Source organism: Cannabis sativa, chromosome 3 (genome assembly GCF_029168945.1).
Source record: "Cannabis sativa cultivar Pink pepper isolate KNU-18-1 chromosome 3, ASM2916894v1, whole genome shotgun sequence".
In the NCBI taxonomy this organism is placed as follows: domain Eukaryota; kingdom Viridiplantae; phylum Streptophyta; class Magnoliopsida; order Rosales; family Cannabaceae; genus Cannabis; species Cannabis sativa.
Genome location: NC_083603.1, coordinates 42,207,824 through 42,225,460, shown reverse-complemented (window position 1 = coordinate 42,225,460; position 17,637 = coordinate 42,207,824). Strand labels below are relative to the sequence as shown.

Below are 17,637 nucleotides of genomic sequence, written 5' to 3'. Positions count from 1 at the left end.
TTGAGAAAAACGACAATCGTTTTGCTTTTGACAAGAAGAAGTTTTTTTTTTTTTTTAAATTTATTCAAAGTGAAAAATTCTATGTTTTGTTAGGGGGTGACTAATTCCATATGAACAAAAATACTAAAATGTATTAGTGGTGTTCTAGCACCCATCTACATAGGAGTGGACATCCGATTCATTTCAATATTTTTTTTCTTATCCGATCCAATCTAATTAATAATTGAATTTAAAAAATTATCATCGGATCCGATCTAATTAAACCTCAAAATTCAATCTAATCTAATCCAATTATAAAAAAATTGAATTAGATCAACCTACCAAATGAGTCTTAAAAGAAAAGCATAATGAAGTACGAAAAAAAAGACTAGTAGTAAAAACTCTTATCATATAAGAGCATCAACAATACTTGTCTATTTAATTTTATTAACAACGTTACCAATAGTAAATAACATTTTGTCTATATTTATTTAATTTGAAATAATATTTTTTTTATTAAAATAATATCATTGTCGATTCTCTTAAAAATTATGTGTTTATTCTTCACTATCTTCAAAATATTGATTCACCTTAATTACATAATCTCTCACCAAACTTGCTCATATATTCATAAATAGTGTGCTTATACTCATATGCCTTATTTATATCATTCCTTACCAAATTTGCTCCCTATTCATAAACAGCCTTCTTAAACGTTATTTGTATGCCTTAAATACATGATGTCCAACTTGTTTGTTGCTCATTCACAAATCACAAGCAACATGTTTAATTATGTAAACTTCCTAATTATATTTATCCTCTATTCATTTATCTATTTCTTTACACCATTCGATCAACTTACTTTGAATAATTATTCTTGATCTTATTTTGTAGTTACTCAATATATGACTACAATTTTTTTTTTTGGTATTGATAGCTGATTTTACTAAAATAATGTTTTTAAAAAATTTATATACCTTTGGATTGAACTAGTCAATTTTTTTCCCCAACAAAAATAAATAAACAACTAAAGATTTGTATTTTGTGAAAAGAGAAGAAGGCTCTTCACTATGTACAATTTTTTCCCAAGACTTGATAAATTATAATTTTAACAAAATATTCTAATTTTATTAGTTAAACAAGTCTTCATATCTTTATTTATTTGTTGCATTAAGGATAATATGTATATTTATTGAGTTTTTAATTATAAGTCTAGTGCATAATTCAAAAACCAAATGAAGGTGCATTTGAGTGTGTGGAGAATAGAGTTAGAGACTATGAACAACTTCAAATCTTGCTCTCCCTTCACTTTTCTCTTACAAAATTAATTTCCTCTCATTTTCTCATCTACCAAACATAGATTAAGAAATATTTCACTATTTTAGTTAGACACCCACTTTGACTGATAAAGCTCATTATGAACAGCTGTTTCCCAATAAGAAACACCCTCCCATAAATGTGGAAACACTCGTTGTCATTGCTCAAACTTATCATTCTCATACTTCAATTTCAAATCCTCAATTATTTTTTTTTAATTCTTTCCACACATTGATTATAATTTGGAACCATAATAAAGGCACTATTCAACATGCTTATTCAACATATCAATAGATTTTCTTTTAGAAAAAATAATTATAAATAAAAAATAAAATACAAGGCACTAAACTAAAAAGCACTCAAAGTTAAATGAGACTGCTATTTTATTTCATTATGCAGAGACTGTAAATTGTTTGTATTACCAAATAAGTAAAAATATAAGCAACTATAGATTTAAGCACAAACCCAACTAAATTTTTGCCAAAAAAGAAACTAGAATGAATTTGGACACATAGAAGATAAGATAGTGAGTCTTTCAAGTCCCATTAGTGAATTGTCATTATCTTCATTTGAATTGATGTTATGAAATTTTCAGCAATATAAAAAGGATCAAAGTATTACCAAATGTTAAGTTTCTGGATAAGGCAATTGGTGGTCCTCAAGCCACTTGGCATGAAATACAAGAAATAAAAGCTAGAATAGAAATTAAAGGACATGTGATACAAATGTTTTGGACTTAAATCAACACCACATGTAACACAGCAAAAGATATCGAGATTATGACTGTTATGGAAAATAATGTTACATGAATGAAAAAGACACTGTTATCTTTAAACCACATCTAGAATAAAAGAAAAAGAATTGTTTTTCCATATATTTTTTTTTATGCAGATTTAAGTCAAACTAATCTCATCCTATATTTTCCCCTTGACTACAAGAAAACTAAACTAGAATGACTTGATGGTATGGAAAAACTCATAATTTGTATTAAAAAATGGGGGAGTTGTTGAAGCTATTCGAAAATGAATGAATACCTTCTGTTTCATCCATTTGTTAGATTGTACCAGTTCTTCATCGAAAAATTCACTAATCCTGCAAGGTTGATCCAGTGCTTTCAAATTATGATTTCGGCACGGTGCAGAGCATACCGTGTTCAGTGTTATGCTCCAAAGGATACATAGTTGCACCTCTTACATATTTCTGATGATCAACGGCAGCCTTTCTCACTTTTTCTATGTGATTTCTTTTGACTTGTTTCGTTATGATTGAACATGCCCCCAGTGGGTCTCCAGACCCTGCTCCGGCCCTCCTATAGACACAAAGGAAAACAAAGTACACAAATTCATGTTTCAAGCAACAATGTTATGGTCGTTGACCAGAACTGAAATAGCCAAAATGTCAAAACTGAAAATCAGAAAGGGTAAACATTAAAGTTGAGTTTGGTTGGAGGAAATGAAATGGAATGAAAAGGAATCATTTTTTATTCTATTCTTTTGTTTAGTTGCATTTTAAAGTATTCCAATGTAATGACTTTTTCACAATTTTGGTGGAATGACTATTCTTTGAAATAGAAAGAGATACCATTCCAATGCAAGATGAAAAAAAAATTTAATTATTTTATTTTTTTTATATATTTTAAATTTCATTCCATTCTATTGATATTCCTATTCTCATTCTTATTTTTATGTTTTCATTCCTATTCCTATTCCTATTCTCATTCTCATTTTTATTTCTATGTTTTCATTCCTTCTAACCAAACACAACCTAAATGGTGACTGAATTAGAAGCTTTTTCCAGCAGAAAATAAGTTTATTATTGTGCCATAAATCTAGAAAAACAAACAAGCATAAATTCCTCCTGATATGATTGCCTCTATAAATAGAGCGATGTCGCTCATTGTTGTGTGGAACTAAAAGTAGTAGATGTGGATGATCTAACAAATGATGCATTATTAAATTTCTGTAATCTTTGCTCCCTATCACAATGAAGAGAGTAATTTTAACTTTTCAAACACGAGAAAACTAAAATAAAATGTTCAGTTACCTTAATATTTTCTCCGCTGCAATTCTAGCAGCTCTAATTGTATCCTTGTCTGGTACCCATCTTACAACACGGTTTGGATTGGCTCGCATTGGAGAATGAATTTTGATAAGCTGATATAAAGAAAAATAATAATATTACTATAACTGTATAGACAAGTAAAAAATATAGTAATGATTAGGAAATATCAATCTTAACTAATATAAGATCTAAAATATTTATGTATAGGGACTTCTACAAAGGTATCTCTATATACATGTTTTATTAATCATTAGAAAATACCAAGCAGCAGCTACTAAAGACTTACACCCAAACATTCCATCATTTGGTAGTATGCCCTGCCGTGCAAAGGAGTGTGACCTTGTCGAGATTCTGAGAAATATCTAGTCCTGAAACAATAGCAATGGGCTCCTTTAGAGGAAAGTATTTCTCAAAGTTGTAAATCAAACATTGAACTTTACTAGTTGGTATAAGGGAGGAAATTTTCACCATTCTTTATAGCCTGGGTCCACTGTGAAACCATACATATCTACAGAGTCACATATAGAGAGAGCAAACTCAAGTGCCTTGAGCCCGGTTCCTTTTGCCGCAGAGCCAAAAGAAGCACCCAGCATAAGATACACAGGATTTTTTATTGGAATTTCCTGCATAATATGAAACCAAAAAGTAGTAAAAAGAGTGAAAGATTCCACATTACATAAAATCAGGAAAAATAACTAACTAGATTTATGTGTAAAATAATGCCTAATGATTTTGAATCTTGTTACCACCCTTTATATTTTAACCATAAAAATTTCAAATATTTTAACTTAGGAAGCAGAAATCCTCTATAGGTAAATGGAAATATATCTTTAATTTATAATGTGATCTTTCCAAACAAGAAATGTTCTCTTCTACTAATATCATTTCAACCAGCAAAAAAATTATGAATACATGAAACATATTCTGTATACTCCAATGAAAAATATAACTCTGATTTCTTATGCAGAAAATACGAAAACTCATTACATACCCGAATCATCTTGTTCATAATGTCATGAATAGTTGTTTTGACGATCAATGCCTCCTTCCTTGATTCTGCAGAATTCCGTTAATCAGTTTCTTGGAAAGTAAACCATTAGACTTTAGGTATGAAAACTGACAAATTACTATACCGTCTAACTCTATAACTTTATCAAGGGCTTTGGCAGATCCTCTGTTAAGAAGACGAAATGTACTTTTTCTACCCACATGATCAGTATAGTTCTGCATATACAAATAGAACAATAAAAAAAATTGTAAATAAAGGAGCTGCTTAAAGTAAACATAACACCAAAACTTGCCACCATGAATTAAACATTAGCTTCACCTGGATTGGTGCACCATTTTCTCGAAATACAGCGTCATAAGTATCTATTTCCTTTCCAAATTTTGTTTTTAAAAGATCTCCAGAGTTTCCAATAACAGCACATTGGGCAAACTGTCGTGGAATATATGGAGGTGTTTCAGGGAGTACCAATGAAAGTTTCTCCATGCATAACTTTTTATTCTCGCAGCGATTGCTGAATCAAAACATAAGCATCAAATAAAAATGTAGTAGTGTCATACATAACCTTCCATATATTAAACTCTCAACCGCTGTTCTAGAGTGCTTACAGATTTATTCCTTTGTTTATCCTCCGCCATGCATAGTCCTCCCAACCATTTGGTAAAGCATCAATGAACTCTTTGGTCAGTATCGTGGTGCTGTTCCGAACCTAATGGATCAACTCACTGAATAACAAATCAATTGTAAAGCATAAAAGAAAATCTCAAACAAGCATTTACAATTTGTTAATCCTTCACATATATGTCATTGAAGAAAATTCAAGTGACAAATCATGCAAAAGGACTCAGTGTATCCTATATATATATGACAAAAAATAAAAGCAGAAACTCACCTGTTCCCATGTAGCCACAGCTTCACAGATATTGAAGTCATATGATACACCTTCAAGTTCACCAGTTTTAGGATCTTTCTGTTTCCAACAAAAATTATGTCAGTCGAAAAGCAATCAAATAAGTCTCAGTACAGAACCATAACATAACCAAGCATGTATATAAGTAATATTAGATGTAAAAAATCCTAAAATACTTCATGAACCAAACCAATGTTAATCAATACATACATGAATTAAGTAAATTCAAGAGAAATTTACCCATTTTGGAATGGTATCACTGGGAAATGTCATTTTAACTTGACAATAGTCTTTGCCACTCACAGCCCGTAATCCCAATCCATTTGCACTCTGTATCAATTATCCAAACAAGAAATTACATGAACAAAACATTACTCAACAAAACTGAATTCAAAAGCAGATTAACATATAGATAAATCAACTCAGAACCAAAACTAATGATCAAGAATAAAATTTTAAACTCAAGACGCATTATACGATATATCCACAGAAACACATTACTGAAAGATCACTTCAACTTCATGTAGTAAAAGATTTAACCTTGAAATTTCTCATAACAAAATTAAGTTTCAAAACAAATCACACAAAATATTTAGTCCTCAAATTCAAATTACGCTCACCACACACTTCTGGAAACCGCTTTGTAAAGATTCCAAAGCCTCCAAATCATCATCCGAAAGCGAGAGTCTCTCATCTATTTACAATCAATTCAATTACAACTCAAAAACATTACCTATCCATAAAACACTTGATATATATATATATATTTATACAACATACGAAGATTAGAGACTCCAGTGATGTAGATGAAGAGGACTGCAAAACCAGAAGCCAAAGAAAGTAAGAAAGCCAACTGCAAAAGCCTCATTTGATAAAGTTGTAAGATCAATTAATTTGAGTTCACAGAAGCTTTTCCATCAAGTTAAGAGTTGATTTGGTTTGGATTTGCTTTTTCCATTAATGAGTTTCAGTCTTCGGATCTGACTGAGGAAGACGAACATAACATATAGCACAGCTACAAAAAGAGAGATTAATTTCAAGGCCCATTTAACTAGATTTGGGCCCATTTTAAATCAAGCCCACTTATTTTGTGCCCAATAATAAATGGGCTAACTCATAACAAAATGTACTGCTAAGGTGTTATATTTCACCTAGTAGATGAAGGCATTTTTCGAAAGATGACAAAGTTTTATGTTATTTTTCTTTAATTAAATAGATAAATATTTGAATCTTAAAAGTTGTTAAGATATTCTCTCATTATTTATCTAAATAATTAAATAAGATTTAATAAATAAATTTAAATTTAAATAATTAATTAAATAAAAACTTTATTAGGTTTATTTAAATATATTGTATAACAAAATTCTATATAAATTTTTGATATAGAATTATCTACGTAATTTTTCTGTAAATATTTTTCTCTACCACAAAAGAAATAGTTCTTGCTAGATTAAATCAAGAACTTCATATACAATATTATTATACTAGCCCACACTAATCATTGTGTTGGTGGAAGGTCTAGAAGATGAAGGTGTGGGTTTTGTTATTACTGTTCTGAGGATTCAACTTGCGAAAAAAAATCACGGATACTTTGATAGCCATCAAGAGTTAAATATTCATTTCAACTATTTACTTTCAGCTTAATATATATATGGTGATCTTGGACATATGGTACAATGATAATCAAAATAACTCTTCCACTGCGTACTTGATTTAGTACCATAAAACCAACCGAATGTTGTTTGAATCCATGAATAACAGCATTAGTGAATTATTTCGAAGTCCCCTCCAAATCATCTCGAATGATACCAAAAGAATTACTTATAGCAGCCATTCCCATAGCCCCTTTCAATTTGACAGAACTAGATTTCTTTGGGAGAAATCCAAGTACCAGTGGTTGCAAGCCTTTGAGGTTGAATAAATAGGTTCTGTAGAGACAATCTTAATTATTGTCCAAGACAACCTAAAAGCCAAGAATGTAGTTTTTATGTTTTGAAATACACGACTGACATCGTCGCACGTGCAAACCCCAACCGTTACATACAAGATCAAAAAGCTGTAAGTTTTAATTATTGATTATAGTATTTATTATAATAACAAATATATAATATACACATATATAAACTAATATAAATTTTTAATTTTTTTAACAGTTTGGGGGTAAGGGGCAATACGATCCAAAAACTGAATTGTTACCATTACATCGACAATGGATAGAACGATTGATGGCGGTGATTCACGATGACGATTGAGGTTGAAAGGCCCAAGAATTTTTCTTCCCTATGTAATTTTTTTTAGATTTATTAACTTAATTATTAATATTTTATACTAATTTTACATTAATGTTTGTGTAATATTTAATTACTTTTATGAAATGAAATTATGTATTTTAGCCAATTTTAAAATTAATTTAAATAATATTTAATTTACCTTTTAAAAAATAAATATGTAATTTAAATTTAAATTAAATAAAATAATATATAATTTAAATAAATTAAAAGAAATTAAAAAAACTAAAAAACGCTCATATATGGCGTCGGTTTCTAAGCCACCTATGGCGTCGGTTATTAGCTACGAACCGACGCCATATATACTCCTATGGTGTCGGTTTTTTAAAACCCTTTAGCGTCACCTTGATCAGCGTCGGTAGTGAATTTCGCCAAAAACTGACGCTGAAAGGGCTTAAAAATCGCCTCTAAAGGGGGTTTTTTGTAGTAGTGATATTTAGAGCACTAAGGGTAATGATCTTGATTCTAGTGACACTACAAAAAATTGTTACTTTTAGTGAACTTTTTAGTCACAACATAATTTTTTTATGACTAAATGTGATTTTTAGACACAACAAAATGTTACTTGTGACTAAAACATAGTCTTTAGATACAAGTTGTCATTAATTTAGTTTTAGTCACAACAAGTATTGTGACTAATAATACATTTAGTCACAATAAATTATAATTTTTGTGACTAATACTTTTTGCCACGGATCTTTTAGTCACAACATAAGAATAATAATTTATAATTAGTCAAATTTTTTTTACTTTTAATCACAAATTTTGTTGTGACTAAACTTAAAATTATTGTAGTATTAATGAAACCGAATACACTCAAAATTTACTGACAATTTTTTTTTTTTTTTGAAATCATTACTGACAACAAACTAATATGAAAGCTTTATATCGTACCATTCATAAAAAGTCAAAATTATTAAGCCATCTTGAAAAAATTATGTGGTATTGACAAAACTACCAGTTACCACATGGTTAATTAGTAATTTTTCTTCCCGAACTTTGACATGTACCAAATCATGTCCCCTGAACTTTTTTTGCCGTTAAAATTCTCCCTGAACTATTGAGATTGTTAGATTTAAAGACTTTTATCTAATTTTAGTAAAAAAATTCTAACATGGATGAAAGTTCAAGGGGCATGATTTAATAAATATCAAAGTTTGAGGGACATGATTTAGTAAATACCAAAGTCTGAGGAGCATGGTTTACTACATAAACAATCAATGAAATAGTAAAATTGAATAAATTTAGATAAAAGTCCTTAAATTTAACAATCTCAATAGCCCGGGTGAATTTTTAACGGCCAAAAAAATTCAAGGGGCACCATTTAGTACATGTCAAAGTTCAAGGGAAAAAATTACTAATTAACCGTTACCACATATACTTTTTTTTTTTGAGATAATATACTACTTATTGATTTATATTTTTAAAATAATGTCTCTTTCAGCCAAATGAAATAAAATAATAATAATGTGAGCATTGGTTTATTATTTTTGAAAAACTCTAACTTTTTTATCATTGCTTCAAAAGAAATCTAATTTTTATTTGGTTGCCGGTGGTTTAGTGTTACTCAACTTTTTTTGTTGATTATTATTACTATATTATTCATTGACGAATTGAAAGTTGAAACAAAAGATTATGTTAGAAAAAGTTATATATGCAAAAGAGGAGACAAAAATGGCAAGATGAGTTGATAAGTTTTAAAGAAGACAAAATCAATAAATAGTCCTCTCATCTCATGTTATGAATGAATGATTAAAATATTTAAATGACACTTATAATTAAGATTATCTATTTAGTACAATCATTGACTATATGAACATAAAATAACTGTGAAAAATTTAATAATTAACTCATAATTAACCGTTTTATTCTCTCGGTAGGAGTTGTTATCCTCGTGCAACTTGCTTTGCCTTGGTTGAGGATGCTATGCTTTGTTTCTAGTCTCGGACGTCGGTGGAATCCTCACAAATCTAGTGTGCAAAGGGTAGATGGAAGGTCATCTGTGTTACTTCTAGCAATGGGAGATTCGCCTCTAGAACAGTGCCTTGTCCTTGAGTCGTTGGACTCGACGAGTTAGTGTTAGTTTGCCTAAGATGAAGTGGTTGTGTAAGCATTTGCGGGTATGATACTTTGGTTGCAGTTAGGGTTTCATGCTAGCAATAAGCTTTTTAGTGGTGTTGTGTAGGTTCTCACCCATAAAACTATTGTGTGGCTAGGTGCTAGGGGAAAATGCAGTTATTAATAATTTTAATTTTATTTTACTTTGTGGTTGGATTTTTTATTTGTGTTGTTGTTGGGCGCAATATTAAAATTCTTTATCACTCATAAAAAATATGCAATATCAAAATTAATTTTATAAACAAACATATTACATTTTATTATAAGTGTAAAGATTACATTTGTTGATTTAAAAACGAGAAAAGAATATAAATAGCGAAAGCGTACCTTAACCAAGGCCGGTCCATAAACTATACAAGCTGAGCACATGCACAAGGCCTTTTTTTTCCTTTATGAAATATGGGCTCAATTTGTTATTCTTTTATACACAAAATATAGACCCGAAAATCCTTTCAATTCCCAAAATTTTCCTACATCATTGTTATACACATACAAGTTTTGAAAACTAATTTTTAAAAAATCTTCAATAGGAGTTTATCTATACACACACGTTCCAAATTATTAGTACCATCACTAATATTCACTCCTTCAATCTTGCAATCTTCATTATTTTTTTTTGAAATAATAACACCTTATTTTTCTTTGATTTTGTAAAATATATAGGGTAAATACTAGTTTGAACCTTGTATTTTGTAAAAACTACCAATTAGATCATCTGTTTTGTTAAATGACAAAATAGACCTTGTATTTTCTAAACTTGTACAAAATAGACCCTGAACTGATTTTTTGTCAAAATAAAACTTAATAATAATCTGATCTAGAGATGTTATGATAAAACTAGTTATATTTTCTGTATTTGTTCATGTTAGAAATTGTCTTAAAGTTGGTTATATTAATAGATAGATTTTTTAAAGATTGAGCTCGGGGTCCTTTTTTACTATTTTGGAAAATGTAAGGTTCATTTTCTCATTTAACTAAACAGGTGGTCCAATTAATAACTTTTGCAAAACACAGGGTCCAAAATAGTATTTACCCAAATATATAAGGAAGATTTACATGGTATACTAATTTTTACTATTTTTTTTACAAAAATACTGCCAGGCGGTATTTTTTATTTTTTTACTGTGTTTTTTAAGTTTCATACTGCAGTATACTGTATTAAGTTTTCACTGTGTTCTACTGGTGTTTTTTAGTTTTTCTACTGTTGTTTTGAGTTGTTCTGTTTTGTGTTCTAATGGTGTTTTATAAAAATACAGTATTTTTGAAAACTTTTCCATGTGACAGTATTTTTGTAAAATTTAACCTAAATTCCAGTATTTTTGTAAGTTTTCCATATGTAATCTATAATATTAAAAAATATATATTATTCACAATTTGCACTTTTTTTTTTGTTAGGGGTCCAATTTTTGAGGCTAGCAGAGGGATTCCAAGAGAATTAAGATGCCCTGACCTTATATCCATAGTTAATGATGATCTTAATACATCTAATTTAGATGATCTTCCAAGAGTTTTCTAATTTTCTTTCTTGATGGAGGAATATATGAGAATGAAATTTCTCTTATTTCTTGGGGACTACTACCAATATATAACCTCATAGCTAGGTTATTAATTTTAAGTATTTTCAATTTAGCCCCTAAATAAATTAAAAATATCGCTTAAGATATCTACAAATTTAATCTATGACACTTTCATACCCCTGACCCATATTTACTAAATTGATCATTTTATTTAGGTCAAATTTTAAATAGTAATACATGTATTGAATCTATATTGAGAATTTTAATTAAACACACAAATCATAAGCGAGTATTGAAAAGAATTAATGATATTTGCAGGTCCTTTTTGTGGAAAGGTGTAGATAATGCATCAGGTCCATGAAATATTGCTCGAAAAACAGTTTGTAAGCCTAAGAACTAAGAAGGCTAATGGTCTTAGGCATAGAGATGTTGAAGAATAGAACATGGCAACAGTGAGCAAGTATGTTTGGGATGTTGCTTCAAAGAAAGACAATATTTTGAGTTAAGTGGATTAAATCTATTTACTTAAAAGATTGTAATTGGTGGGACTACAAGGCCCCACTTAATTCGAGTTGGTATTAGTGCAAGTAATTCATGTATAAGAAGCTGTTATACCGAAATTAAATACAGTAAAATTGGAACGAATTACCGATAGAATAATCTGGCTGAGTCGCGGACAATGTCGCTCTCTTTAAGACGTTTCGCGGCTCTGCCCGAAGGGTGCACGGCAGTCTAGCAACCACGGCGTCCCCAGGATAAAACAGCCTCTGTATAAGTACGATACCTTCTGCACCGAACAGTATCGCTCTGTAACACCCTACTGTTTGCTCTCAGAAAAATCGTAAAGAAAGAAAAGATTTTTTTAATATGTTGAAAAGATATATTCTTCCGTTGTTCTGATACGACTTATATAGAAGTCGATCGAAGAAAAAAAAAGGTAAGAAAACGGTAATATTATCGTTCGTGGGAGGAGTTGGATCGTGGGAAGAAAAAGCGGATCATTGACTGATCGCGTTTTACCTCTTCTGATCACGTGTTAAAATTAATTAATAAATAAATAAAAAATAAATCTTTATTTAATTAAATAATTTTTCTTCAAAAAATAAAGTGACACCTCACCCGCCAACCCAACCCAACCCGGCTCGGATCGGTCGGTCGGACGGACGGCGGCGGCGGCGCGCGCGCGCGTGTGGTGGTCCAGTGTGTGAGTCCTCACCCATGCGCGCAAAACTGGGTACCCCTTGGGGCCCAAACCCATATCTCAAACTTGCACTAGATATACACTTAAAATGTAGTGTTTCTATCCCATGTGGGACTCCTACTCACACACTTCACTTTTCTATTTTTACATATTTCATACAAAGTTCCAACAATCCCCCACTTGAAATTTTTAAAAATATTTTCTCGAGCAAACTCAACAACTATAAGACAGTGCTTCAGCAAAGATATCTTTCGATTTGAATCTTGCATAGTGAATACGATTTAGATTTTACTAGAGTGACTCGAAGTCTTGAACTCTATCTCTAACGTCGTACCACGCACCAATCTTTCAAGGGTGTATTCAAATAAGCCCGTGCGTTAATGGCCATGCACGTCTATCCCAGTATAGTGAACGCTCTAGAAATTTTGCCCCAAATTTCATAGGAAGCGGCCCCACTCCCACATTCACATAGGTGAGTCTATCAAGAGTACTCCTGTAGCTCGGTACTCCACTCCACATAGAGTATAGATCTCATTAAGAGTTTCTATTAACTCATCCTCTTATCGCTTCAGGACTTCATGCTTCTCGTATAACTATAGCATGATCAACACATATCAACTCATAATTTGTTATTACCCGTTGAACCTAATTCTTGGGATCTCCAGTCATTAGGTTGGGTTGCCATTATGATTGACTCATTTTTCTAAGGGCAATAGTCCCATTCCTTTCGAAGTTTTATAGACTTTCTCTCTAGCTAGTCCTTTCGTCAAAGGATCTGCTAAATTGTCATCAGTGCGTACATGATCCACTCTAACAGCTCCTGTTGAGAGGAACTCTCTAACAGTGCTGTGCTTACGACGGATTTGTCGTTTCTTACCGTTATAATAACGGTTCTGGACTTTTGCAATAGCCGCGGTACTATCGCAATGGATCAACACAGCTGGTATCGGTTTTTCCCATAAAGGGATCTCAGCTAGCAGGCTTCTAAGCCAACCTGCTTCTTCACTAGCAGAGGCTAGTGCTATCATTTCAGACTCCATGGTGGACTGTGCTAAAATAGTCTGTTTCTTTGACTTCCAAGAAACAGCGCCACCAGCTATGCTAAAAATATAGCCACTTGTAGCTTTGGAGTCATCTGACAAAGTGTTCCAGTCTGCATCACTGTATCCTTCAAGGACAGCTGGAAACCTTTGATAGTGTAATCCAAGGTTCATGGTTCTCTTAAGGTATCTCATTACCCTCTCAATAGCATGCCAATGCTCTATACTAGGCCTACTGGTAAACCTGCATAATAATCCCACGACATAGGCAATGTCGGGTCTCGTACAATCAGTGGCATATCGAAGACTGCCAATGATGCTCGCATAATCAGATTGTCTCACACCGTCACCAGTGTTATTGAATAGCTTTACACTTGGATCATATGGTGTGCAAGCAGGTTTACAGTCAAAGTAATTATATTTCTTAAGAATCTTCTCAATGTAATGAGATTGATCCAAAGAAATTCCCTTTTCAGACCTAGTAATCTTAATACCAAGGATTACATCAGCTTCTCCGAGGTCCTTCATATCAAAGTTAGCACACAATAATGATTTCACAGCATTAACAGCATGGATATTTGAACCAAATATAAGCAAATCATCCACATATAGGCAAATAATTGTGCAAATGTCATTATGAGATTTATAGTAAATACATTTGTCACTTTCATTCACTTTGAAACCATCTGAGATAACTAAATTGTCAAACTTCTCATGCCATTGCTTAGGTGCCTGCTTAAGACCATACAAAGATTTATCTAACTTGCAAACCTTATGTTCCTGGCCTGGGATCACGAACCCTTCAGGTTGATCCATGTAAATTTCTTCTTCTAATTCACCATTAAGGAACGCTGTTCTAACATCCATTTGGTGCACAACTAAATTGTGTATAGCAGCCAGAGAAATTAAAACTCTAATGGATGTTATTCTAGTGACAGGTGAAAAGGTGTCAAAGAAATCTACATTCTCTCTTTGTCTAAAACCCTTTGCTACTAAGCGAGCTTTGTATTTGTCAACAGTTCCATCAGGTTTCAATTTCTTTTTCAGAATCCACTTACAACCTATAGTTTTGCACCCAGGTGGCAAGATTGTATAATGCCAGGTTTTATTCTTAATAAGTGAGTCCATTTCATCATCAACGGCCTCTTGCCACAGGTCAGCATCTATGGAAGACAAAGCTTCTTGGAGGTTGGCAGGATCCTCCTCTAAGGTGTAAGCACAAAAATCTGAACCAAAAGTTTTTTCTACTCTAGCTCTCTTGCTTCTTCTAGGTTCTATTTCATTACTCTCAGTGTGCTCATTATTCCTAATGGTAGGAACATTGCTAGTAGATGTACCCCCACTATTTCTTAATTTAAAAGGAAATCTATGTTCATAAAATTCAGCATCATTAGATTCCACTATAACATGTGCATTCAGATCATAGAATCTATATGCTTTGCTATTCACCGCATATCCAATAAATACACATTCATAGGCTCTACTAGCTAGTTTTATTCTCTTAGGATCAGGAATCCTAACATAAGCTAAACAACCCCAGGTTCTAAAATAAGACACATTGGGTTGCCTATTTTTCAAGATCTCATAAGGTGAAAATTTACTCTTAGTTTTAGGAACTCTATTCAGAACATAACAAACAGTTAATAAAATTTCACCCCACCAGTGAGATGCAGCACCAGAATTCAACAAAATAGCCACAACTAATTCAGTAAATGTTCTATTTTTTCTTTCAGCTTTACCGTTCATTTCAGGTGAATATGGTGCAGTCCTTTCGTGTATCATACCATGTGAATTATAAAATTCAATAAACGAGTTTGATTCATATTCAGTTCCTCTATCACTACGGAGCATTTTTATTTTCTTATTATATTGATTCTCAATTTCAGCTACGAATAATTTAAACATGTCAAGTGCATCATTTTTATTTTTCATCAAGTACACATAAGTAAAGTCAGAACAATCATCTATGAAAGTAATAAAATAACGTTTACCATTTCTGGTTAGCGTTCCATCAAGTTCACATATATCAGAATGTATCAAATCTAAAGGTTCGGTTTCTTTAGTAACTGATTTATGTGGTGTCTTAGTTATTTTTGCTTGACTACAAAAGATACATTTTTCAAAATCTTTTTCTGACATTTTCGGGATTAAGCCAATATTACTCATATTCTTAATGATACGTTTATTAACATGACAAAGTCTAGAATGCCAAACATTAAAATCACACAACATGTAAGCAGAAGAAGATACTTTATTAAATTCAACATTTAATTTAAACATTCCATCAGTAGCATAACCCTTCCCCACAAAAGTACCATTCTTAGTGATGGTGTACAAATCAGCCCCAATTGTTTGAGTAAACCCAGCCTTATTAAGCAAAAAACCAGAAACCAGATTCTTTCTCATCTCGGGAGTGTGCATTACATCTTTCAGCAATAAGGTTCTTCCCGAGGTAAACTTTAGCTCCACGTTTCCAGTTCCAGCAACAATAGTGGTGTGGGAATCTCCCAACAACACTTTCTTGTCATCAGCAGCAGTGTATGTCTTAAACATAGCACGATCATAGCAAACATGGCGAGAGGCGCCAGTGTCTACCCACCATCCTTCTGATCCACCAATCATATTGATCTCAGAGATCATAGCTATAAAAGCTTCTTCAGTCAAGTTAGCCTGCGGAGCAGAGCTAGGCTTGTTCCGACACTTTCGTGCCATATGACCCGGCTTGTTACAGTTGTAACACAAAAACTGTGCGGGGTCATTCTGTTTATGTGGAGGTGGCTGCCTTCCATGTTGGTTCCTATTATGGTTCCAACTCTGATTATTGTTACGAGGAGGGTTGTTGCGGTTAGAATTAGAATTCGAGTTGCGGTTCTGATTCTTAAAATTTTTGCCATTAGGCTTCAGAACCGCTGGTGTGGATTTCTTAGTGTTGTTGTTTGAAACAACAAGCACTTCATCTTTCTGGTCTTGTTTTCTTGCTTCCTCCTCTATACGAAGGCGGGTGATCAAACTTTCTAAGGAAAATTCCTTAGTCTTATGCCTGAGAGTACTTTTGAAATCCTTCCAGGAAGGGGGTAACTTATCAATTAATACAGCAACTTGAAACTGTTCATCTAAAGTCATACCTTCTGAGATGATCTCATGTGCAATTTTCTGAAGCTCGTGAGATTGGGCTTCCACAGGTTTGTCGTCCACCATTTGATACTTGAGGTAGCGACTGACAGCATACTTTTTAGTTCCAGCTTCTTCAGTATCGTATTTCTTTTGCAGAGCATCCCATATTTCGTTTGCTGATTTATCTGAATTATAATAGTCATACAGATCGTCAGATAAACCGTTAAGAATAAAATTCTTACAGAGGAAGTCATTTTCGACCCAGGAGTCCAAATCCTTTTGTTGCTTCTCGCGTTCAGCCTCTTTGTCCTTGTCGGTAGAAGCTTCAGAGACGACTGGCTTCAGAGCAGTGAGAACGAAAGCAACTTTCTTCATCGTCAGGTAGAACAACATCTTCTGTTTCCATCGCTTAAAATGTAATCCCTCAAAACGGAAAGGCTTGTTAATATCGTTAGAAGCAGAACCAGAAAATTCATCGGTAGCAGCCATAGCAGAACTGAACGTCTTAAAATTGTTATACCGAAATTAAATACAGTAAAATTGGAACGAATTACCGATAGAATAATCTGGCTGAGTCGCGGACAATGTCGCTCTCTTTAAGACGTTTCGCGGCTCTGCCCGAAGGGTGCACGGCAGTCTAGCAACCACGGCGTCCCCAGGATAAAACAGCCTCTGTATAAGTACGATACCTTCTGCACCGAACAGTATCGCTCTGTAACACCCTACTGTTTGCTCTCAGAAAAATCGTAAAGAAAGAAAAGATTTTTTTAATATGTTGAAAAGATATATTCTTCCGTTGTTCTGATACGACTTATATAGAAGTCGATCGAAGAAAAAAAAAGGTAAGAAAACGGTAATATTATCGTTCGTGGGAGGAGTTGGATCGTGGGAAGAAAAAGCGGATCATTGACTGATCGCGTTTTACCTCTTCTGATCACGTGTTAAAATTAATTAATAAATAAATAAAAAATAAATCTTTATTTAATTAAATAATTTTTCTTCAAAAAATAAAGTGACACCTCACCCGCCAACCCAACCCAACCCGGCTCGGATCGGTCGGTCGGACGGACGGCGGCGGCGGCGCGC

The 17,637-nt window shown here is 32.7% G+C and overlaps 1 protein-coding gene across 1 annotated transcript; it reads right to left on the bottom strand.

The window, feature by feature from the left end:
• Positions 1 to 1,974: 1,974 nt before the first annotated feature.
• On the bottom strand, positions 1,975 to 6,288 carry LOC115711404 (sialyltransferase-like protein 2). The gene is made up of 12 exons (XM_030639738.2): positions 6,054 to 6,288; positions 5,894 to 5,967; positions 5,514 to 5,603; positions 5,256 to 5,333; positions 4,972 to 5,072; positions 4,685 to 4,877; positions 4,491 to 4,581; positions 4,349 to 4,413; positions 3,826 to 3,980; positions 3,644 to 3,725; positions 3,340 to 3,449; positions 1,975 to 2,605 (listed from the first exon to the last, which is right to left on the bottom strand). The coding sequence occupies exons 1-12, from the start codon at positions 6,139 to 6,141 to the stop codon at positions 2,416 to 2,418; spliced, it is 1,317 nt and encodes a 438-aa protein (XP_030495598.2). The 5' UTR covers positions 6,142 to 6,288; the 3' UTR covers positions 1,975 to 2,415.
• Between the last annotated feature and the right edge of the window lie 11,349 nt (positions 6,289 to 17,637).

Excerpts from the sequence above, each read along its gene's own strand:
- LOC115711404 (XM_030639738.2), bottom strand. The coding sequence starts at position 6,141 with ATGAGGCTTTTGCAGTTGGCTTTCTTACTTTCTTTGGCTTCTGGTTTT. Across the intron at positions 5,968-6,053 it reads CACTGGAGTCTCTAATCTTC|ATGAGAGACTCTCGCTTTCG; the intron begins GTATGTTGTATA and ends GATTGTAAATAG. Across the intron at positions 5,334-5,513 it reads GTGATACCATTCCAAAATGG|AAAGATCCTAAAACTGGTGA; the intron begins GTAAATTTCTCT and ends TGTTGGAAACAG.